Below are 23,095 nucleotides of genomic sequence, written 5' to 3' on the forward strand. Positions count from 1 at the left end.
AACATGTCGGAGCATTCGCGTGATACGAGCGATTTAACATTTTTACAGTGAACATCCGATGATGGAAACCGATCGTTTGACATGCCGGGAGACGTGAACGAAGTCCCTGAACCCGATGAACAAAGTCCGACGCTTTGGATCCTTAGAAGTGCACTAAAACGTTCTGGGGAAATGATCTTCATACCTTTGGTCTTTTTTTTTTGGTAGATCGTTACCTGGCGTTCAGAACTGAAGGCACCGCCAATTTGGGATCGCCGTTCGATGGACAAGGCTCGGTGCCGATGTTTAACCTCTGGGTGTGCAAGCATCGTGTGCCAGGGTTGAGCATCTTCCCAATGGGGAGGGATTGCTGCAGCAGATACCGAGAAGTAATTTCAATCGAAGGTGATGATGAAACTGACGTTTGATCTCGCCATTTGCACATCGAAGGACACGTCATCCCACACCCTTCCGATTGGGAATTTGGTTCACACCACGGTTCCAGAGAATGGATGATGGCTCGTCCCAAACGAGCAATCGGTGGGATACAGATGTGTGTGTCCACTCGATGTAGTGATACCTTCTTTGTTTTTTTTTTTGTTCGATAATTATCCGGTCCTTGCAGCGGACCTTCACTGTTATGATCTGTTCAGTTCACCCTGTAGGATACCGCCCCAAGTTTCCACATCCATCGGACACATTCTCCAAGATGGGAGCTTGGAGATGGAGCGTATGTAGCTGAACACACCTTGTGACCAGGCCCGTTTCTGTCTACTCAAAACGTAGTTATTCATCACGATGGCCTGTGAGGGACGGGGGAGGGTACAAAGGGTAAACATTTAAGTCTTTGGCATGACTACCCCAAAAACCAAGCTTCTAACCATGTTTGAAATGATTCCAAACACATTTACACGCGATGGAAATGGTCGTGTCCGGTGTGAGACTGATGGTTTCCGTAAAGTAATCGCACCTTGAGAGAGAACCCTTCGAGCAGGTTTCTCTCCACCTCCATCGGGCAGTAATGGGAGATGGTGAGGTAATGGTGTTTCCAAAGGCTCACGGCGTCCTCCAAGAGGTCCCGCCAGGCACAGCACACACGCGTCGCGTGGAACAGAGATTCGGCGTCGAGCATGCCAAAGACCATGAGACTGATCTCCTGAGGAAGTATTGTTGTGAAATCGAACCGTTCTCCATCTCCTCCGGTCCACACTTTCCAGTAGTTTGCGTTGCGACGCTGACTCGCAGCGAGAAGAGAGCCGAAAATGTTCCTCTCGGTGAAGGGACCTGAGCGATTCATATCCACCTCTCCAGCTGATGGAATTGTATCAGGACAATTCTCTTACACACACACACACACATTTTGATTCATAAAAACAATGGTCATTACTACTATTACTACTACTACAACTTTCATTATCACCTTCCGGTAAGGTCAGCGAGGAAATGTTATTGTTGGTACAAAACAGTCTTTCACCAACCAGACAACACGGCCTGGTGTTCAACTGAAGGTGATTGGGACAGTAATTTCAGGTGTCGGCGATAACTTGCCTTCTCTTCCCGATAGACACTTATTACAACTACTACTCCACATGCCCAGCTTAGGGGTGTAACACCCCCACCCCCCCCATGGGGAATTGACTCTTTTGTATTTGGTTCCGTTCGGGCAGGAATTTGTTCAGGTTACCGGTGAGAGCTCGCCTCTGTTCGTGAAGGACACCATGGGATCTTTAACGTCTTACAGCGTCCATTCGAGGGACACGACACACATTGATCAATCACCATACCTGTGCAACACCAGGATGACAGTTTATAGCCGTGTTGGCCTTCGACCCAGGCTAGACGGCTCGGAGGTGGGAGTGCATCCTTTGCCAACTCAATGTCTGTCCTGTCCACACGGGACACGGCCCCCAGACGTCTTGTGATGAACCACCTCCACCTGCGAAGCACCAATCCGACAGTTCATAATGGGGTCTGGATTCGAATAGACGAGACAGCTCCAAAGGTAAATGTGCCACCTGTGGACACCATGTCAATGCAAACAACATGATGGAACAAGCTGGGTGGTGGTCCCCCCCCCCATCCCTTTAACCACTCACCTGGTGGTGGTCCCCCCCCCATCCCTTTAACCACTCACCTGGTGGTGGTCCCCCCCCCATCCCTTTAACCACTCACTTGGTGGTGGTCCCCCCCCCATCCCTTTAACCACTCACCTGGTGGTGAAGTCTGCTATGGAGACGTGCACTAATGAGAGTAAGTACGAACACACCCGGTGAGCACCTCGACGTCTGGTCATTTACCTGAACTGGACGAGCCGCCGGTCAATCGGAGGAGGACCCGACCAGGGGAATCCCCGGACAGGGGACGGACGAGGGTTCCCCACTTATGTTTGAACTGGGCAAGCCGTTGTTATCGGGGAAAGACCACTCCCACCAAAGCTTGCGCCCCCTTTGATTGAAGGTGTTTTTTTATTTTATTTTTTTTACGTTTGACCCTTTATAAAGGTGTACGTGACTTGCCAAACACGAACCCGAATCCTTGGAGGCGACATCATCAATCCACGTGAAATACGAAAATAATCGGTTGGTGACGTCACATCCATAGAGGCTCGTGATTGGTTGAGATGGAGCGGAAGTTTGTGAATCATCGAGCCTGCTTTTACAAAGGTGTCCGTTCGTCCATGTTTCGTGATCTCTTCTTTACCTGTTGTGAAAAAGAGACGGAGTGCAGATTTCGAGGTGTACGGCTACAGTGATTTCATAGGCGGTGTATTATAACAATACGGGGCGGGGGCTCAGAATAGGGGCGTGTCTGACGAACGATCATAAATGATTGGCAGCTGGCGGAAATGACGTCATGATCAACCCTTTTCACGGCTCGGGAAGCCGGAAGTTGAAAGAGCGAAACACACCCTGCGGTCACCATGACGACTGTCCCCTCAAATCCGTTATTAATATATTAAATGTTATTAATATAATCAGATCCTTTAGATAATAATAATATTTAATAATCACTTTAATCGGCGATTAAGTTGTTTTTTTTTTAAAACCAAACACCATTTTGGGCCTTGTTATTCAGTGTTGAATTTTTAAAACTATTCAAGAACTCGAAGGGGGGGGGGAAGGTTAACATAAGATAACAGGACAGAACAAAATGTTAAAGAGCATATCCATTCCTTACCGTGTGAGTACCTTGTTCTATCTTTGTAAAACCACAAAATTATGTTTTTCTTAAAAAAATAAAAAAATCGAAGCCGTGTCTGAAGGAAGCGGAACAGTGAAGCGGCTATACACCGCTTCAAAGGAAGCCTCGTGTCAGAGTGACGGTTATTTTTCCAAACACGAGAGATGACTTTTCTGTCCTGATGCAAAGTAAACAACAATGACATAAAATAACGACAAACAACTAGAAACGAATGAAACACAGCTGTTCGTCAGAACGGTTCTTCTTCTTCATTATAACTGACGGAGAAAAGGAAGTACATACCACACAGTGAAGCGGCTATACACCGCTTAAAAAAACACCCTCAGGAGATTTTGTAGAGTTTAAAATGTTCGAGGAACATTTTGGTCCATTCGCCACGCCTTGCTGAAATGTCACTGGATGACGGGAGTGCGTCCAATGGAGGAAACAGATGTTTGGTAAAAATTTTGAAGCTTTTGTTACAAAATTGCAGTGAACACGGAAATATGAACTTTATAATGGGATACAAAGAAATTTTCAAACGGGAGAAGGACGTTTGGACCATTATACCTGTTACATCAACACAACACGATTTAGTGACCGGCGTGACGGGCCCTGTCGTGTCAAGTGTGGTATAGCCTGCGGGCCTGCTGGGCAGGGCATGATGATGGGGGGAGTGGTCGTCGTGAGCATCGTGTCTGCCAGGAATATAAGGAGTGCGCGCCGCCTGAGGCGTCGTAGTGATGCCGTAGTCGTCACGGCTTGTGAGTGTACTGAGTACGTAATAAAGGAGAGCTGCGGGCAAAGTACGCCCGCGCCCGCGCTCCCGCTTGTGCAACACAGCCCGGCTCGACTGTTCCCCCGCTCGTGTCTGCCTGCTAAGCATCTCTATCACGACACTACAGTTGGCTGACGAGGATCTTCGGATCGGCGTGTGCAGGGTGGTGGCTGGGTTCGGAGTGGCAGCGAGTAACTCAGCGCACCTCGCGCGGTTCGAGGTTCCGGAGGAGTACGCATCGCGAAGAGCGTGTCGCAGGTTCGCTCGCCACGCGCACAGGCTCCGGAGCCAGGAGGCTCGCCGGCGCGGCCGGCTCAGGCATGACAGGAAGTCGGGGCACGGCACGCGGACGCGTGCCCGCCTTCGTCGGAGTCGACTTCGGCCACGTCGAGTGGGCAACGGCCGCGCTCAGTGTTCGTTTTATTGAGGCACGACAAAACTGGGCAATGATTTCTGCAAAGCCATGGCTAAAGAACGAGGACACGCGGTTCGGCCCTAACGCGGCGTTGGACGTCGCGCGAGCTCTGAAGAATGTCCGGGGTCTCGATGGTCGGTGCGCAGCAGATGGTCCGGAGGTCAGCGCGATGTGCCAGGCGCGCACGGTCTGCGGCGCGGGTCGTGGGCGAGCGTTGCAATGCAATCACTCGGACGGCGGTCTGAGCACTCGAGGACGTCTACGGTGTGTGTGCCGAGAGTCATCGCCCATCATTACAGTCATAGATGGCGGTGTGCGAAGCGGTCCTTCCGTCCCGGGTCAAGACGCTATCTGCTGCTCTTCCTTCGCTCCAATTGGTTCTTCTGACCACATCCTTGTCAAAGTGGACATCTCTCTGGCTGTTATCAGAGAACCACCTCACCGCCGTCGAGTCTGGCATTTCACTCAAGCCGACTGGCAGGGTCTCCGAGCAGCCATCAAACTTACAGACTGGTCTCCTATCACTACTTTCTCAAACATCAACTCATCCTGGGAATTCTTTCAAAGAAACTTGCTCTCCCTCATGCACAGATTTATCCCCTCTCATGTTCAGTTGTCTTACCCTTCCTCCCGCCCTTGGTTTACTGAAGCTTGTGGCGAGGAAGTTGTCCTGAAACAACTTGCCTTTGCCTCTTGGAAAGCAAACCCAACTGAGGGCAATCTCAGTTCTTTCCACAAAGCTCGGAACAAGTGTGTATCTACCCTCAGGAGAGCCAGAAAACAGCATCTTTCTCATCTCAAGTCTGAACTCTCAAACCTCTCTCCCTCCTCAAAATCCTGGTGGCGTTTAATCAAATCTGTTTCTGGTGTATGTTCCCCCTCCATCCCCTCCCTTACCTCAAATGGCCGCACTGCTGATTCCACACGTGATAAAGCTGAATGTCTAAACTCGGTGTTTGCAGCTAAATCTTGTGTCCTAAACCCATCACTATCTCTACCCACTTTACCCAGTCGCACCCAACTGTCCCTGGACTCTGTGTCCTTTTCTCCTAACAAGGTGGAGAGCTTGCTTTCAAACCTCGAGTCAGATTCTGCAACCGGTCCAGACGGCATCAGCCCACGTGTCCTCAAAGCCTGCTCTTCTGCTCTTGCTCACCCTCTCTCTGTTCTATTCACCCTCTCATTTGCCCAAGGTCATCTGCCATCTGCTTGGAAATCTGCTAACATCACTGCCCTGCATAAAAAGGTGCAAAAACAGATCCCTGTAACTACAGACCAATCAGCCTTCTCCCAATCATCAGCAAGGTGATGGAATCCATCATCGCCTCAGATATGAAATCCTTCCTCTTCTCCAATGGCTTGATTTCCAATCATCAATTTGGTTTCAGACCAGGTCACTCTACCCTGGATATGCTGCTTCTGCTCTCCCATCAATGGATGGAGGTCCTCAATGCCAGACAGGAAATCCGAGCCGTATCCCTGGACATATCACGTGCTTTTGACACAGTCTGGCACCCTGCCCTGCTCACCAAACTCTCTTCCCATGGTATTCAAGGCCATCTCCACTCATGGCTCGCAGACTTCCTCTCCTGTCGCAGTCAACGTGTGGCCCTAAATGGAGTTCTTTCATCCCCTCTTCCTGTGCAGGCTGGAGTTCCTCAAGGTAGCGTTCTGGGCCCTGTTCTTTTTCTGGTTTTCATCAATGATCTCTCGGACTCTCTGGAAAATCCTCTATTTCTCTTTGCCGACGACTCCACCCTCTGCCGTGCCATCTGTCATCCCTCAGACCGGCAAGCAGCAGCTTCTTCGCTCACTGCAGATCTGGATAAAATCACAAACTGGTCCAACACGTGGAACATGTCTTTCAATCCAGACAAATCTCACACTCTCACTATGTCTCTTCGAAAGGACCGTTTACAAACCCCCCCATCCACTTTCTCAACAATCCTCTGGAAGAAGTCTTTTCTTTCAAGCTTCTAGGTCTCACTATCTGCCATGACCTTTCCTGGGAAAGTCACATTTCCAACCTCGCCTCAAAAGCCAGTCGCCGACTGGGAATCCTCCGTCATGCTAAGTCCTTCCTCGGCCCTCTTGAGCTCCTGACCACTTACAAAGCTTTTGTCCGTAGCCTGATGGAGTACTGCTCTCCCCTCTGGGCTGGTGCTCCTGCCTCCCACCTTTCTCGGCTTCACGCTGTCGAAACCAGGGCATTTAAGATCATCGGCATCTCCCGCAATGAAGCTGAGTCTTTGGGCCTCTCACTCAATCACCGCAGGTTGGTCGGTGGTCTTTCTGTCTTCTACCGACTCCTCTCCAGCCTTGCCCCCCCTGCTCTCTCTGCGATTTGTCCCCACCACATTTCCACAGGGCGCTCAAGGTCCGCCAACAACCCCCTTCTGGTAAAACCACCAAAATCACGAATCACTACTCATCTTCACTCTTTCATTCCTCTTTTTTCCCGCCTTTGGAATAAACTTCCTCACTCTATTCTTTCCCATTCTTCCCTCCAGGCTTTCAAAACAGCTGTTCACCACCACCTCTTATCTTCCCCCATCCAAATCCTCGATCTTTTCTACCCCCGATAATCCACCCAAGCCCACTTCCTTCATTTCTCCTGCTTTCCTTCCTGAAAGTCCCTGAAATGTCCATCTTCTCTTCGCCATGTTCCCCGTCCCATCCCCATCCCTCTCCCTTCCACAGTTCACCTAATGTGTCTGTTCCCCACTGTTTTGTCCCTTCCACTCCCGCCCCTCTTGTCTCATGCCTCCTTGCTGTGAGTTGTGTGTTAGCTCTCATACGAGCCTCGACCAATGTATACAAAAAAAAAAAAAAAAAAAAAAAAGACCTACTGCCGGCATGGTGTTCGGTGCATGGCGTGCACGGTAACGGCCCGGGTCGAGTTTGGCAGCCTGGGCACGGAGATTCCAGCGACCCGGGGCGGGAGATGCTGCCGGTGTTAGACCTGCTTCCAATTGATCCGGAGATGACAAGATCAGTGGCAGGGGAGGTTGAGGTGACCGGGCCACTGATGCTGCCTATGTTGAGCCTGGTTTCAGTTGGTCCTACGGTGACAGGACCGATGCCAGTGAATGTCGAAGTGATCGGGGCACTGATCGGGTGTCGGATGGAGTCCACTCGTGCTGCCCTCGCATCGCGCACGTACACTGGCGAGGCGATTGCGCCGCTTGCGGAGCCCGACGTCTCGGTGCTCTACCGGGGGCGAAGCGCCATACTCACGGTGTTTGTGGTGCGAGGGGAGGGGCCCGTCCTTTTGGGTCGGGACTGGCTGGCGCACCTCGGGCTGGATCTCCAGTTCGTACCTCCAGGTGTGCCGGTGCTCTCTTCGATGCTTTCGTCGAGACCGGAGGGCGAGGTTCTGGCGGCGGGAGCCGCATCGATGCAACGGGAGCGGCCGTTCGTTGCTGCCTGCAACGGTGGTGTGCGGTGCGGAAGCAGCGGGAGCCGTGCCAGCTCTCGCGATGAGCTCTCGCGCGTCGGCTGCGTTCATTGTGTGAGGTGCGCCTGTGTTGTTCGGGCAGCTTCAACGGGTTGCGGTGAGCCCGTGGCGTTAAAGGAAGTCGCGAGTCGCAACATCGAGTCGACAACCAAGAGACGGACTCGTGATGGGGGTTATGGATTGCTGTTCATTGCATATTTGTTTTTCCTTGCTCTAGTGATGCGGTTTAATGTTGTTGAAATAAATGCCAACAGTTCCTGTGTGAGAGTGGGTTTGGCGGAGATCAATCGATGGGTTTTGCAGTATGGTCAATGTATTGTTGTGGCTTTGGGAGCGGTGGTGGCGAATAAAAAGGTTTGGTTGGCCTTCCATTGCCCCGGGCCGCGGGTAGTTGCTTTGTCATGTGCAGGGATTTTGCCGAAAGAACGCGCTGTACGGGAAAATGAGTTTGCAATGGTTCCAATGATATTCCTATTGATTTATGACGAGCCTATGGTTGAAGTGTGGTTTGAATGGAGTTGCTACCGTCTAACTGCCGTGTGGGTCTCGGAGATCGACACGGAGCCAGGGCTGGTGCGCTGGTCAGCGTTACCCCGACCTCTGGTTTCGGCGAGGTCAGACGTGCCTGGCGCCGGGGGCGCAGCTCTCTGGGTTCGCTCAAGGCCGTTTCGACGGGCGTTAGAATCTCAACTGATTGTGGTGCGTGGGTTGTTGTGGAGCATTGGTTGCATCCAGCCAGCGGCGCTGTTCAGCGCCCCCATCCAAGGTCAATCAAGTCTGGCGCTGGCGCCACGGCTTCCAGACAGCGGGCTTCCGGCCTCGGAATGTTTATCTGCTTCAGGTCTGCCTGGGGGAGATGTGCCGCCTTGTGGGCCGGAGGCGTTTGATGGTGCCGGGGGAGGTTTGCTCGGGAGGTCGCCACGACCTCGCTGAGGGCCATGTAAGCATGAGCCGCCTGGGGGCGTTTTCGCTGTGTAGTGCTGCTGTGCTTCTCCAGTAGCTCGCTTCACACGTTGTATGATGTGATGTGCTTTTATACTTCGCTGTTTTCTTTTTTGTACCTTGTTTACTGTTATACCGTAGTACTTCGTGCTGTTTATGCTTATTATGGTGGTGATCATTTAATAATCATAGTTTTAGGAGGGAGTAGTGTGGTATAGCCTGCGGGCCTGCTGGGCAGGGCATGATGATGGGGGGAGTGGTCGTCGTGAGCATCGTGTCTGCCAGGAATATAAGGAGTGCGCGCCACCTGAGGCGTCGTAGTGATGCCGTAGTCGCCACGGCTTGTGAGTGTACTGAGTACGTAATAAAGGAGAGCTGCGGGCAAAGTACGCCCGCGCTCCCGCTTGTGCAACACAGCCCGGCTCGACTGTTCCCCCGCTCGTGTCTGCCTGCTAAGCATCTCTATCACGACACTACATCAAGGACCGGCGTGACCGGCCCTGTCGTGTCAAGGACCGGCGTGACCGGCCCTGTCGTGTCAAGGACCGGCGTGACCGGCCCTGTCGTGTCAAGGACCGGCGTGACCGGCCCTGTCGTGTCAAGGACCGGCGTGACCGGCCCTGTCGTGTCAAGGACCGGCGTGACCGGCCCTGTCGTGTCAAGGACCGGCGTGACCGGTCCTGTCGTGTCAAGGACTGGCGTGATGCCAAGGACCGGTGTGAGATAATGAGCCCTCTGCATCCGCGGAAATGCTCAGTCATATGTCGGTTGCAATCCAATTTGTGTTTGAATTCTTGCCACTTGGAATTGGGGTTTTCCCATGGGGAACCAAGCCGTGCTCGCCGCGCCCATCGCTCATGCTGTGGGTACCGTGCATATTGCACACCTGGTTCCCGTGGGAAACAATTTGCAGCCAAACCCGTTTTGTTTTGCCGTCCATCCTCCAGTGATTTATCTGTCACAGAGCGTTTACACGCCGTCCCTCTGAAACCATCAACACATCGCGCCACCGTTCGTGCTTGGGCGGTCTGCGAGGCACGGACCACACGCACTCCCGTACCTCGTACGCAAAGTCCCGTGGAGCCGGCGCCGTTTCCAATACAAGTCTGTCCCACTCAGGAGGCTCGCCACTCCGGTCCACTACACTAACCACTACTCCCGTCCGGGTCGATCCGTGTGCCACTCTTTCGTGTGCACTCATCCCTGCTACGTCACATGCACTCCGCACATACTCCGGCACATTGGGCACTCCAAGAAACCCCGGGTCCTTGATTTCCCCCAAGCTCGACACACACCCTCGAAAGGGAAGGTTTCTTCTGGAATCCTCCGGAGTTCCGTCCTCATGGCCCTTTTGATGGCCTCCACATCAGGAAATCGGGTCCCCTTGATCACCCCCTTGAGCTTGGGGAAGAGGAAAAAATGACAAGGAGCCAAGTCTGGCAAATACGAGGGTTGCTCCAGAGTTGGCACGTTCCTCTCCGCCAGAAACTGTCAGATGCTCAGGGCACTGTGAACAGGGGCGTTGTCATGGTGGAGCACCCAGGCGTTGTTCTCCCACAGATCCCTCCTCTTGTCCCGGACTGATCTCATGAAGCACCGCAAGATCTCCTTGTACACGCATTGATTCACTGTTTGACCCTGTGGTAGAAACTTGAAGTGGACGATGTCCTTGATGTCGAAAAACACTGAGCATCACCTTGACCTTCGACTTCGACATCATTGCTTTCTTTGGTCTTAGTGATGCCGGACCTTTCCACTGACGACTCTGCCGTTTGGTCTCGGGATCGTATTCGAATATCCACGATTCATCACGAGTAATGACTCTCCCGAGCACGTCTGGATCGTCCTCGAGGCGTTCGATAATGTCTTGACACACAGTGACTCTTTGTTGTTTCTGGTCCTCAGACAACAGCTTGGGGACCATCTTTGCACAGACCTTGTGCATTTCGAGATTTTCAGTGATGATGCTCCAGACAGTGTCCTTGTTGATGGAGAGTTCCTCAGCAATCATCCGCACCATGAGTCGACGATCTGCACGCACCATCTGCTTTACACGCTCGATGTTGTCCACCGTTCTGCTCGTTGAAGGTCTTCCAGACCGTGGATCGTCTTCAACCTCCTCCCGTCCCTCTTTGAACCTCTTGTGCCATTCAAATGCACCTGTACATGACATTGTTTCTTCCCCGTAGATTTACTGCAGCATTGCGAAGGATTCGGAAGGTGTTTTTCCAAGCTTGGAAAGAAACTTCAGATTGGCTCTCTGTTCACGACTCATAGCGCGACAACTCAGACTCGATAACATGTAAAGCACGACCTGTAAAAAATCACACAATGAGTACAGTCAACCATCACCAATAATATATATTGCTGGAATGTTGCGAAAGACTTGACGCAACCGGTTCATTCAAGTTGTGTAAGTGGAGCACACGGCAGGCTCAGTCCCGTTACTTTTTAGACGGACCTCGTATCTGTTGATGTTCAGGATACCCATTTTCAAGAAGAATAGTCTTGATGGTCTCAATTTCAGCATGGAGTTATCTGTGGAGCAGATCTTTCTTGCTCTATTGACCAATATACCAATCAATCCAATATTTTATCTCGAGGAACTGAAAGAGTCCCACCTTGTACACCGTCCGGTAAAAGTAGACTGATGGTAGACTGCGGTTTTATAAGCATTGGCTGATTTCTCAACTAAGACGTCCAAGAAGGGAAGTATGCCGGAGCGTTCCATCTCTAAGGTGAACTCTAGGGATGGATGGAGAGAGTTCAGGTATACCAAGAAGACTTCACATGCTGAGGTTTACTCAAAGACAGCAAATATGTCATCCACATACCGGTAATAGACGGAAGGGGGTTGAACTCCAGGATGTGGATCTGCGAAGGCACGTTTTTCACAGTAACCTTCAAAGATGTTTGCCAAGATGAGGCCTAGAGCCGAGAGGGGATCCCATCACTACTCCATCAATCTCTGAGTACATGTTGAATCATTTAAACTGAACTCGACAGAACGGGTCGCCGTATTCATTAATTCAATGAAGACAGACTCAGAGATCGGTGGAGGTGTCAAGTCACGATGATACGGAAGTTACGCGCAGATTTCAATCACTTCTGTCAGTGGGACATTCGAGAATAGACTGGCTTTATCATATGAGCACATTGTGGATGTCAACTCTACATTACCATGTGGAGTGAGTAGTCGGTTTGGTGCTTCTTCATCTGCTTGCGGTTTTATCCTGAGAAGTGCAAGTCGAAAAGCTTTGACAGTGTCTATTTTATTGAAATGCACATTTAAATTTTGTTGTATTAATCGAAAGCTGATAAACATAAAGCTACGTGGATGCATCCTCGTTCTAAACATTGGCACCTCATCGACTTTGTCATCGCCAGGCAATGCGATTGGCATGATGTTAAACACGCATGCGTCATGAGAGGCTCCGACTGTTGGTTAGACCACAGGCTTGTTAGGAGTAAAATGTCACTCAAGATCAAGTCTCCCGTGAAAAGTCAACGTCTTTAGCCTGCTACAAAGCTAAACACTGAACAGCTTAAATGCAGAGATGTGCACTCACAGCTTCAGCACCATCTCAATGCCACCTTGGAACAATTGGATCCACCAACTACCGTTGCTGATGTGGGATGCGTCATTTTACAAGACATCACCTTCAGGGCAGCTGCTGACATTCTTGGTTTCCATAAGCGTAGTCACAAAGACTGGTTTGACGAGAATGTCTCCCAGATCGACTTAACTCCTTGCATGCAGCTCATCTTCGCTGGATTGATTACAGAGGCTCAGCAAGTAAACACTCTTCTTACCTGCAACTTAGGAGAGTCACACAATCAAGACTACGTTCCATGAAAGGCAGATGGTGGGCAGCAAGAGTGGAAGAAACCCAGGAGGCAGCCAATACAAATAATCCAAAGCACTTCTATGCTGGTCTCAAGGCAGTGTTCGGTCCATCTTCTCACGTTATCGCCACACTCCGTAGCTCAGACGGCTGGCACCTAATCACAGATCCAAACAAGATCCCGGAGCCCTACGCTGAACACTTTAATGGCGTCCTTAATTTCCCCTCCCCCATCTTGGATGTGGCCAATGATTCTCTCCCCCAGCGGCGAATATTAGAAGACTTTGCCTGCCATCCGACTAAAATAGAGGTCACCAGAACTATCAATGAGATGTCATCTGGAAAGGCCCCTGGTGATGATTGTATCCTTTCAGAGGTTTTCAAGTTTGGTGGTGCCAACCTCCTCACCCGACTGATCCAACTCAACATTACCATGTGGAGTGAGGAGTCAGTACCCCAGGTCTTCAAAGATGGCACGATTGTTCCCCTGTACAAGTGCAAAGGTGATAGGTCGTGTGTTGACAACTACCGTGACATGACCCTATGATCTATTGCTGGGAAAATACTTGCGCACATCATTCTTAATCGCATGTCATCAACAATTGCCAACAACATCACCCTAGATAGCTAATGTGGCTTTCGCGCTAGACGTGGCACGACCGATATGATGTTCTCCACTCGTCAACTCCAGGAAAAGAGTAGAGAACAATATTGCAACTTATACATGGTCTTTGTCAACCTTACAAAAGCATTTGATCTGGTCAGTGGAGAAGGCCTGTGGAAGCTACTGTACAAAGTTAGCCATCCTGCTAAGTTGGTTAACATCATCAGATCCTTCCATGATGGCATGGTTGCTCATGTGAGGGACAGTGGATGTGTTGAGGATTCGACGGCGGAGGGATTCGCACCCTACTCCGGACACCAAATGTTGAAGATTCGGCGTCACTTAACAGCACCGCCGTCTCAGGGGTGATAACGCTGGCTAGTTTGGCACAGGTCTCGGGTCACGCGCCTCGGATCGCGATACCAAAGCACACCTGGGCCATACCAGTTGGGGATATAGACCCCGGCTAGAGACTGGGTTTGTCAGAGACCGAGCGAAGTCTGCCATTCCGTAGCCCGTTTGGTTTTATATACAAATCGAGCGATTGTCTCTCAACGTGGCACGAATAGATTTGAGGCGGCAACTTTCGTATGAATCAGCCAGATTTATTGGGGATACATCGGGGAAATACGACACAAGCAAAGCATTCATGAACGTTATAATTCATCTATAACCCGCTCTTAACTAGGGAGCTACGGATATGGGTTTCGAAGGGAACCCTAACGAAATAAACCTTTGGCCTGGCCACATGCAGACAAGACACGGAGTACTTGGTGATGCCTCATGGATGAGAGGAAAAGTGTCGAAGGCACGAATGCGGCTCGTGACAAGCCGATGTCAACGGATTCGAGCGCCCAAGCTCGAGCATGCAACATGGCAAGATGGTGGCGACGGCCTCCTTTTGTAGCCCACTCACGCACCAGCCTCGGCGCGTTCAGCCCCCATAAGGTCGACGGCACAAAACAGTCAGTTCTATGGTGGGTTCCAGCTGGTTTCTCACAAGGTCCAGTATGTGAATCTAGGCCTGGCCTGTTCACCAGATTAGGCAAAATCTGGGTGTTGGGCTCCGCAGGCGAATCGATGGGGTGGAAAGATGTGTCGAGCCGCGCATGGAGTCAGGACAGTCAGAGGCTCCGTGACTGGATTCAGGATGAACCTGTGGAGGTCCTGCAGGCTGGATCCATGGCCGAGGAGGAATAGCCAGCCAAACCACTCTTCACAAAGCCGATCGACGACTCCCCTCATGCAGTTCCTCTTGCCTTTCGGGGCGGGCCTTTTTCACGAAAGCCGATCGTAGACCTCATGCAGCTCCTCTTGCCTTTCGGGGTGGGCCTTTCTCACGAAGCAGATCCCCGACCAACCAAACCAGTTCCTCTCGAAGCAGATCGCAGACTGATCTCATGCAGTTTCTCTCCTCATACAGCAGATCGCAGACGGACCTCATGCAGTTTCTCTCCTCATACAGCAGATCGCAGACTGACCTCATGCAGTTTCCTCATACAGCAGATCGCCGACTCGACGCAAGCAGTTTCTCCCTTGCCTTCTTGGGGCTCGCTTTTTCTGGACACTCCCCCGGGGACCCGTGATTGGTCCATCGCTCGAGATTGCAGCAGCCCTCCGCCAATGGGATGCCGGCACGTCTTGACTGACTGTCACAGCGCCGGGTGGGGTCCAGTTAGAAGGGGGGAAGGAAAAAGAAGCAAGGTGCCTCTCGGTACACCACCACTGTACGAACACTGGACAGCCTGCTACACCACCCGACACACATGTAATGTCCGATTACCAAACAACCTGGCGAAACATGCATTAAAGGGGGGATCTGGGCTAATCCTATATTTAATAACCCACTAAGGGCCCATTTCCGCAACAGATGCACTTCGGAGCTATTTCCTGTTACCAATGGCACAAAGCAAGGTTGTGTCCCTGCTCCACTATTATTTAGCATTGTGTTTTCTTCTATGCATCATGATGCTTTTGAAGATTGCACCCGAGGAGTGATGATCCAGTTTTGCACAGATGGTAGTGTTTTTAATTTGCAGCGTCTGAAGGCCAAGTCAAGAATCACAGAAATATTTCTCCATGATCTACTTTTCACCGATGACTGTGCATTCTTCAGTCATAACCTCAAGGATGTGCAATTTATTGTCAACTCCTTTGCGCAATCTTCTCATCGCTATGGCCTTACGATTAGCCTCAAAAAGACCGAGGCTATGCTTCAGCCGAGACCCGAAGGTGCATACATTGTCCCATATATTGTTGTGGGCCGGGTATCGGCGGCGAGCAACAACCACTAGATGGAGCAGTAGAGTCGGCTCCACCGAACACCCGGAATTTATGGAGCAGTGGAGGCGAGGCGAGGCGATCTCCCGTGATGAGATGGTCGCCCTCTTGTAGTTGTGCTCCAGACGAGACGCCTCGGATGTGCGCGATGCAGTCAAACGCCGACCAGACCGAAACGCGCTCGAGCAGATGGGGCGCAATTATTCCTCCTCACATTCGTCCCGACAACCACTCCTTCTCCTCGGGCGGGAGGGGCTTCTTTTCTGGCCACTCGCCTCCTGATTGGACAGTTGCGTCGCGCGATTCGCTCGTCGCCCCCGTGATTGGCCAAAAGGGCGCCAAGTCCGCTGATTGGACCAGGGGGGCAGGGGGGGCGTGACGGCCGTCGCAGCGGACCGCCCCTCAAACAAGGAGAGTAACATGGTCCTGCGTGGGCTGCGCTTATTGGCCGACTGGTGGCAACCTCGCTAGCATCCCCCGGATTGGGCGAGAGAGACATCAGGTCCTCGTGAACTCCGCCCACGTACGTGCTGACACGCACGCGTGTAATGGTGCCGGTGGAGGATGGTGGAAGCGAAGGCAGGTGTCGGCGTTGTTGTTGTTGTTGTTATAAATGTAAAAGAAAACCCTGACTATCAAAATAACTCCGCAGCGCATGGACATTTAATTCCCATTACACTAGGGACTGGACCCTAACTAGAAACACATACTTACTGATATAACTGTTCTTTAGGGACCTGAATGTTGAATACAGTGAGCTTCCAGATTCGTAACAATATTACCATTGATGACACGCCACTCAAAGTTGTAGATAAGGGTCATTCCATGTCAAATCATCAAAGAATCTGCCGTCATCTCTCAGATTTTTGTAAAACATTGGGAACCAATTGGGAGCCATGAAAAACGGCAAGAACTCAAATATTTTTGCAAACAGCCTCTTAATTAGTGAGATACAGACTAATGAACTTTGGACCAATTAGCACGACGTCGCGAATTCAAATGGCCATATCTCTAAAAGTATAACACCTAGAGAGCTGGTTTTGGTGTCATTTTAAAAGTATTTTCATGCCCTATGAATTTGGCTGGGCAACATTTTCCTACCTCCAACCACAAAAAAGTTATCACAAAATATAAACTTCAATCGTGAATCCCCCCAAAAATGTATCCTTCAAATTTCCTCAAATTCATCCCAGAGGTACCTTATGATGTCAAGAAGCTTCCACATAAATTTTGTGATGGGCACTCCAATAGTTTCTGAGATATGAGCAATAATCTACATGTACGTATGGCATATAGGTTCGAAAATCAGCATTTGTAATGTATTATACAATCATTCTATCCTAGCCATGACAGGGAACACAGGGAACGACCATCAATTGCTTTGAAGTATCATATACTTTCATTTTCAACTGGGCCTGAGGGGAAGAAACAAGTGCTGCTGTTGCTGCATTGAAGAGGAAATTGAAAGCCTAAGTCAGGTTAGTGAACACTGTGTACTTGAACTCACTTATTGATTGTATAATACATTATAAATGCTGATTTTCGAACCTATATGCCATACGTACATGTACATTATTGCTCATATCTTAGAAACTATTGGAGTGCCCATCACAAAATTTATGTGGAAGCTTCTTGACATCATAAGGTACCTCTGGGATGAATTTGAGGAAATTTGAAGGATACATTTTTGGGGTATTCACGATTGAAGTTTATGTTTTGTGATAACTTTTTTGTGGTTGGAGGTAGGAAAATGTTGCCCAGACAAATTCATAGGGCATGAAAATACTTTTTAAAATGACACCAAAACCAGCTCTCTAGGTGTTATACTTTTAGAGATATGGCCATTTGAATTCGTGACGTCGTGCTAATTAGTCCAAAGTTCGTTAGTCTGTATCTCACTAATTAAGAGGCTGTTAGCAAAAATATTTGAGTTCTTGCCGTTTTTCATGGGTCCCAATTGGTTCCCAAAGTTTTACAAAAATCTGAGAGATGACGGCAGATTCTTTGATGATTTGACATGGAATGACCCATAAGTTCTGCAACCTTGGAGATGTCCTCTCCCAAAATGCAATGATTGACGATGAAGTAACATCAAGACTCGGTAAAGCATGTGTGCCCTTTGGAAGATTGACGCGTCACCTTTGGCATGAACGTGGCGTTTGCCTGGACACCAAGATTAGTGTCTAGCGTGCCGTTGTCCTATCAACACTTCTGTAAGGATGCGAATCTTGGACACCCGATCGTCATCATATCAAACGCTTTGATCAATTCCATATGCGATGCGTTCATAAGATTATTGGCATCACCTGGTGAGACAATACTTAACACTTCAATCCTAGACTGCTGTAGCATCCAAGGAAATGAGTATTGCCTGATGCAAGCCCAGCTTCGCTGGTCAGGACACCTGACAGGTATGGAAGACCATAGGATCCCGAAAGCACTTTTCTACGGTCAACTTAAATTTGGTAAACGGTCACGTGGTAGACAAAGGAAGAGTATTAAGGATGTCAAGTCTTGTGCCATTCCAGTCACCACCTGGGAACATCAGGCCACAAACAGGTCAGCTTGGCATAACATTTGCTGCAAAAGCCTGGACCACTTTTAATGTGGGAGACTTGCCATCAAGAGACAGCATAAGCAAGAAAGGAAAACCTGCCAACATCTATCTCAGAAAGGAACAGCCGAAACCTGCGATGTTTGCAGCAGACGCTGTGGGTCCCGCATTGGACTACACAGCCATCGCACAACACACAATACTTAGTGAGCACACCAATGCAGGGGAGAGATTTGTCGAAAGTGATGACTCACATCATCATCTGTTTGTGGTGAGGATGTGGAGGTCATGGAGAGATTGACGTACCTTGGCAGTGATATTCATGCCTCTACAGGTTGTGAACCAGAGGTCAATAGACTTCTGGGTTGGGCCTTGGGAGTCGTGGATTCACTGGATCACGGGATGTGGCGCTGTCGGTACCTTTGCAGGAGGATAAAGGTCCGAGTTCTCAAGTCCTTGACCAGAGGTCAATAGACTTCTGGGTCGGGCCTGGGGAGTCGTGGATTCATTGGATCATGGGGTGTGGCGCTGTCGGTACCAATGCAGGAGGATGCAGGTCCGAGTTTTCAAGTCCTTGAGGCTTCCAATCTTGCTCTACAGATGTGAGACTTTGACTTTGACCAAGGATCTGAACTGAAGACTTAACTCCTTTGTACCAGGTCTCTTCGGAGAATCCTTGGCTATCGCTGGTCAGACTTGGTGTCCAACGAGTGGTTGCTGAGAGACAGACTCAAATGAGATTTGTTACCTGCATAGTCCGAGCACATCAACTGCGGCTGTACGGACATGTGGCTCGATTTTCTGATGCTGATCCTGCTCACCAGATTCTCTCAGAGAGGGAGCCCCGTGAGTGGAGGAGGCCAACGGGATGACCGCATGCCTTGTGGTAGCAGCAGGTTGATCTGCATCTCAAGGAGATGGGGATGGGCCAGGCATCTGCCTGGGGGATGGCCAGATGGAGGCCCCTGGAGTACCGACGGAAAGTGGACGCAGCGACGCGCTGCTCCGGCGCATGCTCTCATACCAATCACCTGTGATATTCCAATTTATAACTAGAAAGCTTCTGAAAATGCAAAGCCTCTCCACCTTGCATTCGTACTTTTTCTTCTGTGTAATAAATGCTACCTTCGACCGTTCAAGCAAATTCTAAATTTGTCTCCACCATGTTCTCACAATAAAGCTTTGTTGAAAATTTGATGACAAAAGCTCAAATGGGGCCCAGACACGCACGCACGCACGCACGCACGCACGCACGCACGCACGCACGCACGCACGCACACACACACACACCAGATTGCAAAATCCCGTCTCCCGCTGCACAGGGGATGGGCTAATTATTTTATATGGAAGAATGCACAAAGACCCCTCTATGTAAAGTGCCCCTGGGCCTCCCAAAGCCTTAATCCAGCACTGCTCACCTACGAAAAGATAGTCGATGCATTAGTAAGGAGCCCCAGGGTTCCATTAGTAAGGGAATTGCTTCCCAAACAAGAATGTTAGCCGAGTTTGCTATGATTTTCCTCTGACAGCATAAGGGTCACTAACTGTTTAGACTGTGAAGGTTTGTCGGTGAAGTAAATCAATGAAAAGGTAAATATACGTTGGCCGGAATTGTTTGTGGTTATTTTCTTTGTTGATATCATTTTATTTATTGCTCATTTTAACTCTGTATGTTGCTTGTATGCCTTCTGTTTGTCTTTTGCACTTTCAATTATCAGCTCTCTACCTTTTTTGATTTACATTTTATTGTTTATTTGCTCACGCCGGTTTTCTTTTTATAAATTTTCACGATTTTTGGATTAACTATTAATTTACTTATGTTAAACTTTTTGAACAGTAGAGTTCTGTTTTTGTTTTTGATGTTCATTTATACCTCCTGTACGTATATTTTTTATCAGTAATTTTTTTAAACCAAATGTCCTCGGTTTTTAGACTTTTGTTAGGTGTTTGATAATAAAACCGAAATAATTTATAATAAAAAAAAAAATCAAATATGGATTTGCAAAAATATGTCAGGCACACAATATTAATGTTTTCAGTTCGATATGTACGTACAATGTGGGGAGGTTAAAGATACCTGAAAAGACAACTCTGTGAGGTTAGACTGGACATTCCAGATGTTGGAGGAACTTTACTGATCAATGAGCATTTTACCTCCTCTTGACCCATGTATCTTGGTAGTTTAAACTGGATTAATCACTCAACCACATTGTAAATATTTTGGTCCACTTTATTAAAAGCCAAAATAACTAAGAGGAAACAACAACAACAAAAAAAAAATAAGAGTACCCCATGACCCATTTATGTAGAACTTCTGTGATTTTGATAGTTTTTACTATTATTTTATATCCGTACCTCTCTTTTGGAGACATATATATAAATTGTAACAAACATCTAAATAATGCAGAGAAACATTCACCAAAAGCTTCGTGCAACATAAAATGAATTTGGATATCCGTGAAGCTTGTGAAACAATAAGAGGTGCATTTAATTTCATGATCCTATTTTCACCCACATGTCTACAAGATAAACTTCCAAATATATGGCCTCCCATTTTTTTTACTTCCTCAATCACACAATAACCTTGCCTTTCAAAGCACACACACGAGTACACACATGATGGCACGCACAGTGACTAGGGTCACATGTCACGTTCAAGCAAAACCCAGCACCATGTACAAAAGAAGCGGTCTCCAAACAAAGGACCCATTGTAAATTCTCCATCCATAATGTTACTGTGCTTTGAATTCCGACACGATGTGCGACCGCAAGTGGACTGACAAGTCAGTATGGCTTATTCAAGCTATTTCTTCTTTGAGAAGAGACTCAAGCGCTTTGCCTTGTCTTTCTTCTCTTTTGCGGGACTGTCCAACGTTGCACTCTTGGAGCGCATCAATACTGGCTTTGACTCGGATGAAGGGGAACCTGAAGGGCTGAGCGCGGCATCGCTGAGGGTTTGTAGCCAAGCCTGCATGTCCTCCTGTTGTGGAAAACAAAAGTTAGATGATATATATATATATATATATATATATATATATATATATATATATATATATATATATATATATATATATATATATATATTTAAGTGTGAAAGTCACTCATGTCCTGAAGTTGCATGCTGCGTATCGTTAAGTTGAAGATTCTCTGGCAGTAAGATCATTATAGTGTGTAGCTAGTAGAAAAATCGTGCAAATTATGATACAAGCATCAAATTTGGCATTTCTGTTCTGATCAAATCTGCCGATTGGCCATTTGAAAATTCAAATTTTGAAAAATTTGAAAAAAAAAAAAACTTCAAAAAAATTTGAATTCACAGCTGGCTGAAATTCTTGAAGTGCAAGTGAACATCCCAGACAGAGAACCAAGGGGAGATGCAGTCATCAATGATGGCTCAGCAATTATCAATGCCCTACCTCCACGCACTTCAAAGATATTTGATGACTATGCAAAAGAAGACATCATCCCAAAGGTGGAATCCTATGGTACCAGGTACGAGAGGGTGGACGTAGTGTTTGATGTCTACAAGAAGTCAAGTATGAAGTCCGAGGCAAGGTCGAAAAGGGGGCAAGGAATCAGAAGAAGAGTGACAGGAACCAGTAAGACCCCAAGTTACTGGAGAAGCTTTCTTCGAGATGACAGCAACAAGACTGAGCTGTTTCACTTCCTTGCGGAAAAGATGTGTGAAGCACAGATGACAAGCACAGTCATTGTCAGAAAAGGAGAAGATGCCATTAGCATCACAAGGAAGTCACTGGATGCTGTGTCTCCATGTTGTCATGAAGAAGCTGACACTCAAATATTTGTACACGCCAGGGATGCAACGACGGATGGTAGCAAGTCCATTATCATTAAGGCTAATGACACGGATGTACTAGTCATAGCAATATCTGTACTGCCATCCTTACAGGAACTAGGTCTTGAGAACATGTGGATTGCCTTTGGCCAAAGAGGCAAGGCGCGATGGATTCCAGTCCATGAGGTAGTTTCTGCAATAGGGCCTGAGAAAGCTCGAGGGATCCCACACTTCCATGCGTTCACTGGATGTGATGTCGTGTCTGCCTTCTGCGGTAAAGGGAAGAAAACTGCATGGCAGACTTGGAACGTCTTTGATGATGTTTCTGAAACATTCACCAATCTCAGCCAGCATCCAACATTGATTCGTGATCTTGGCTTTTTTGAAGTTTTTTTTTTTCTTCAAATTTTTCAAAATTTGGATTTTCAAATGGCCAATCAGGCAGATTTGTTTAGAATCCCCTGGAGAACAAATGTGCCAAATTTGATGCTGATGCAAATTTGATTTGCACGATTCCTCTCAAAAATTGCCGTTATCTGCCCCACTATAATTTACTGGTTAAGTCTGTTTCTGGTGTATGTTCTCCCTCCATCCCCTCCCTTACCTCAAATGGTCACACAGCTGACACTGCACATGAAAAGGCTGAATGCCTAAACTCGGTGTTTGCTTCAAAATCTTGTGTCCCAAACCTATCGCTTTCTGTACCCACCTTACCCAGTCACTCCCAACTGTCCCTGGACTTTGTATCCTTTTCTCCTGACAAGGTGGAGGGCTTGCTGTCAAACCTCAACTCTGATTCAGCAACCGGTCCAGACGGCATCAGCCCATGTGTCCTAAGAACCTGCTCCTCTGCTCTTGCTCACCCTCTCTCTGTTCTATTCACCCTCTCATTTGCTCAAGGCCATCTGCCATCTGCTTGGAAATCAGCAAACGTTACCGCTCTGCATAAAAAAGGTGCAAAAACAGATCGCTGCAACTACAGACCAATCAGCCTTTTCCCAATCATTATCAAGGTTAGGGAATACATCATTGCTTTCGATATCAAATCGTTCATCATCTCCAATGACTTTATTTCCGATCATCAATTTGTTTAAAGACCAGGTCACTCTTCCTGAGACATGCTGCTTCTGCTCTCCCAACAATGGATGGAGGTCATAAATGTCAAACATGAGGTCAGACCCATAGCTCCAGGCATATCGTGAGCTTTCAATACGGTCTGGCATCCTGCACTGCTCACCAAACTATCTTCCTATGGTATCCAAGGC

General features: G+C 48.5%; 2 protein-coding genes across 7 annotated transcripts in view; both read right to left on the reverse strand.

Annotated features, from left to right (window-relative positions):
- Positions 1 to 550: 550 nt before the first annotated feature.
- FBXO48 (F-box protein 48) lies at positions 551 to 2,455 on the reverse strand. 2 transcript variants are annotated; one of them, XM_085856446.1, is made up of 4 exons: positions 2,190 to 2,455; positions 1,764 to 1,915; positions 950 to 1,317; positions 551 to 782 (listed from the first exon to the last, which is right to left on the reverse strand). In XM_085856446.1, the coding sequence occupies exons 1-4, from the start codon at positions 2,270 to 2,272 to the stop codon at positions 618 to 620; spliced, it is 768 nt and encodes a 255-aa protein (XP_085712572.1). In that variant the 5' UTR covers positions 2,273 to 2,455; the 3' UTR covers positions 551 to 617. The 2 variants fall into 2 exon arrangements, with proteins under 2 accessions (XP_085712572.1, XP_085712573.1); XM_085856447.1 differs by having other exon boundaries at positions 950 to 1,290; positions 2,190 to 2,446.
- Positions 2,456 to 20,243: 17,788 nt separating this feature from the next.
- LOC147012353 (spectrin beta chain, non-erythrocytic 1-like) overlaps positions 20,244 to 23,095 on the reverse strand; it is a 330,873-nt gene continuing 328,021 nt past the window's right edge. For all 5 annotated transcript variants that reach the window (XM_085856438.1, XM_085856436.1, XM_085856437.1 and 2 more), the window contains one exon: positions 20,244 to 21,014. In XM_085856438.1, the coding sequence (XP_085712564.1) occupies positions 20,838 to 21,014 (177 nt within the window). In that variant the 3' untranslated portion in view covers positions 20,244 to 20,837. The remainder of the gene's footprint in view (positions 21,015 to 23,095) is intronic.

The sequence above is a fragment of the Eptatretus burgeri genome, chromosome 15 (genome assembly GCF_056783735.1).
Source record: "Eptatretus burgeri isolate ZD-2024b chromosome 15, Ebu_testis_v1, whole genome shotgun sequence".
Taxonomy (NCBI): domain Eukaryota; kingdom Metazoa; phylum Chordata; class Myxini; order Myxiniformes; family Myxinidae; genus Eptatretus; species Eptatretus burgeri.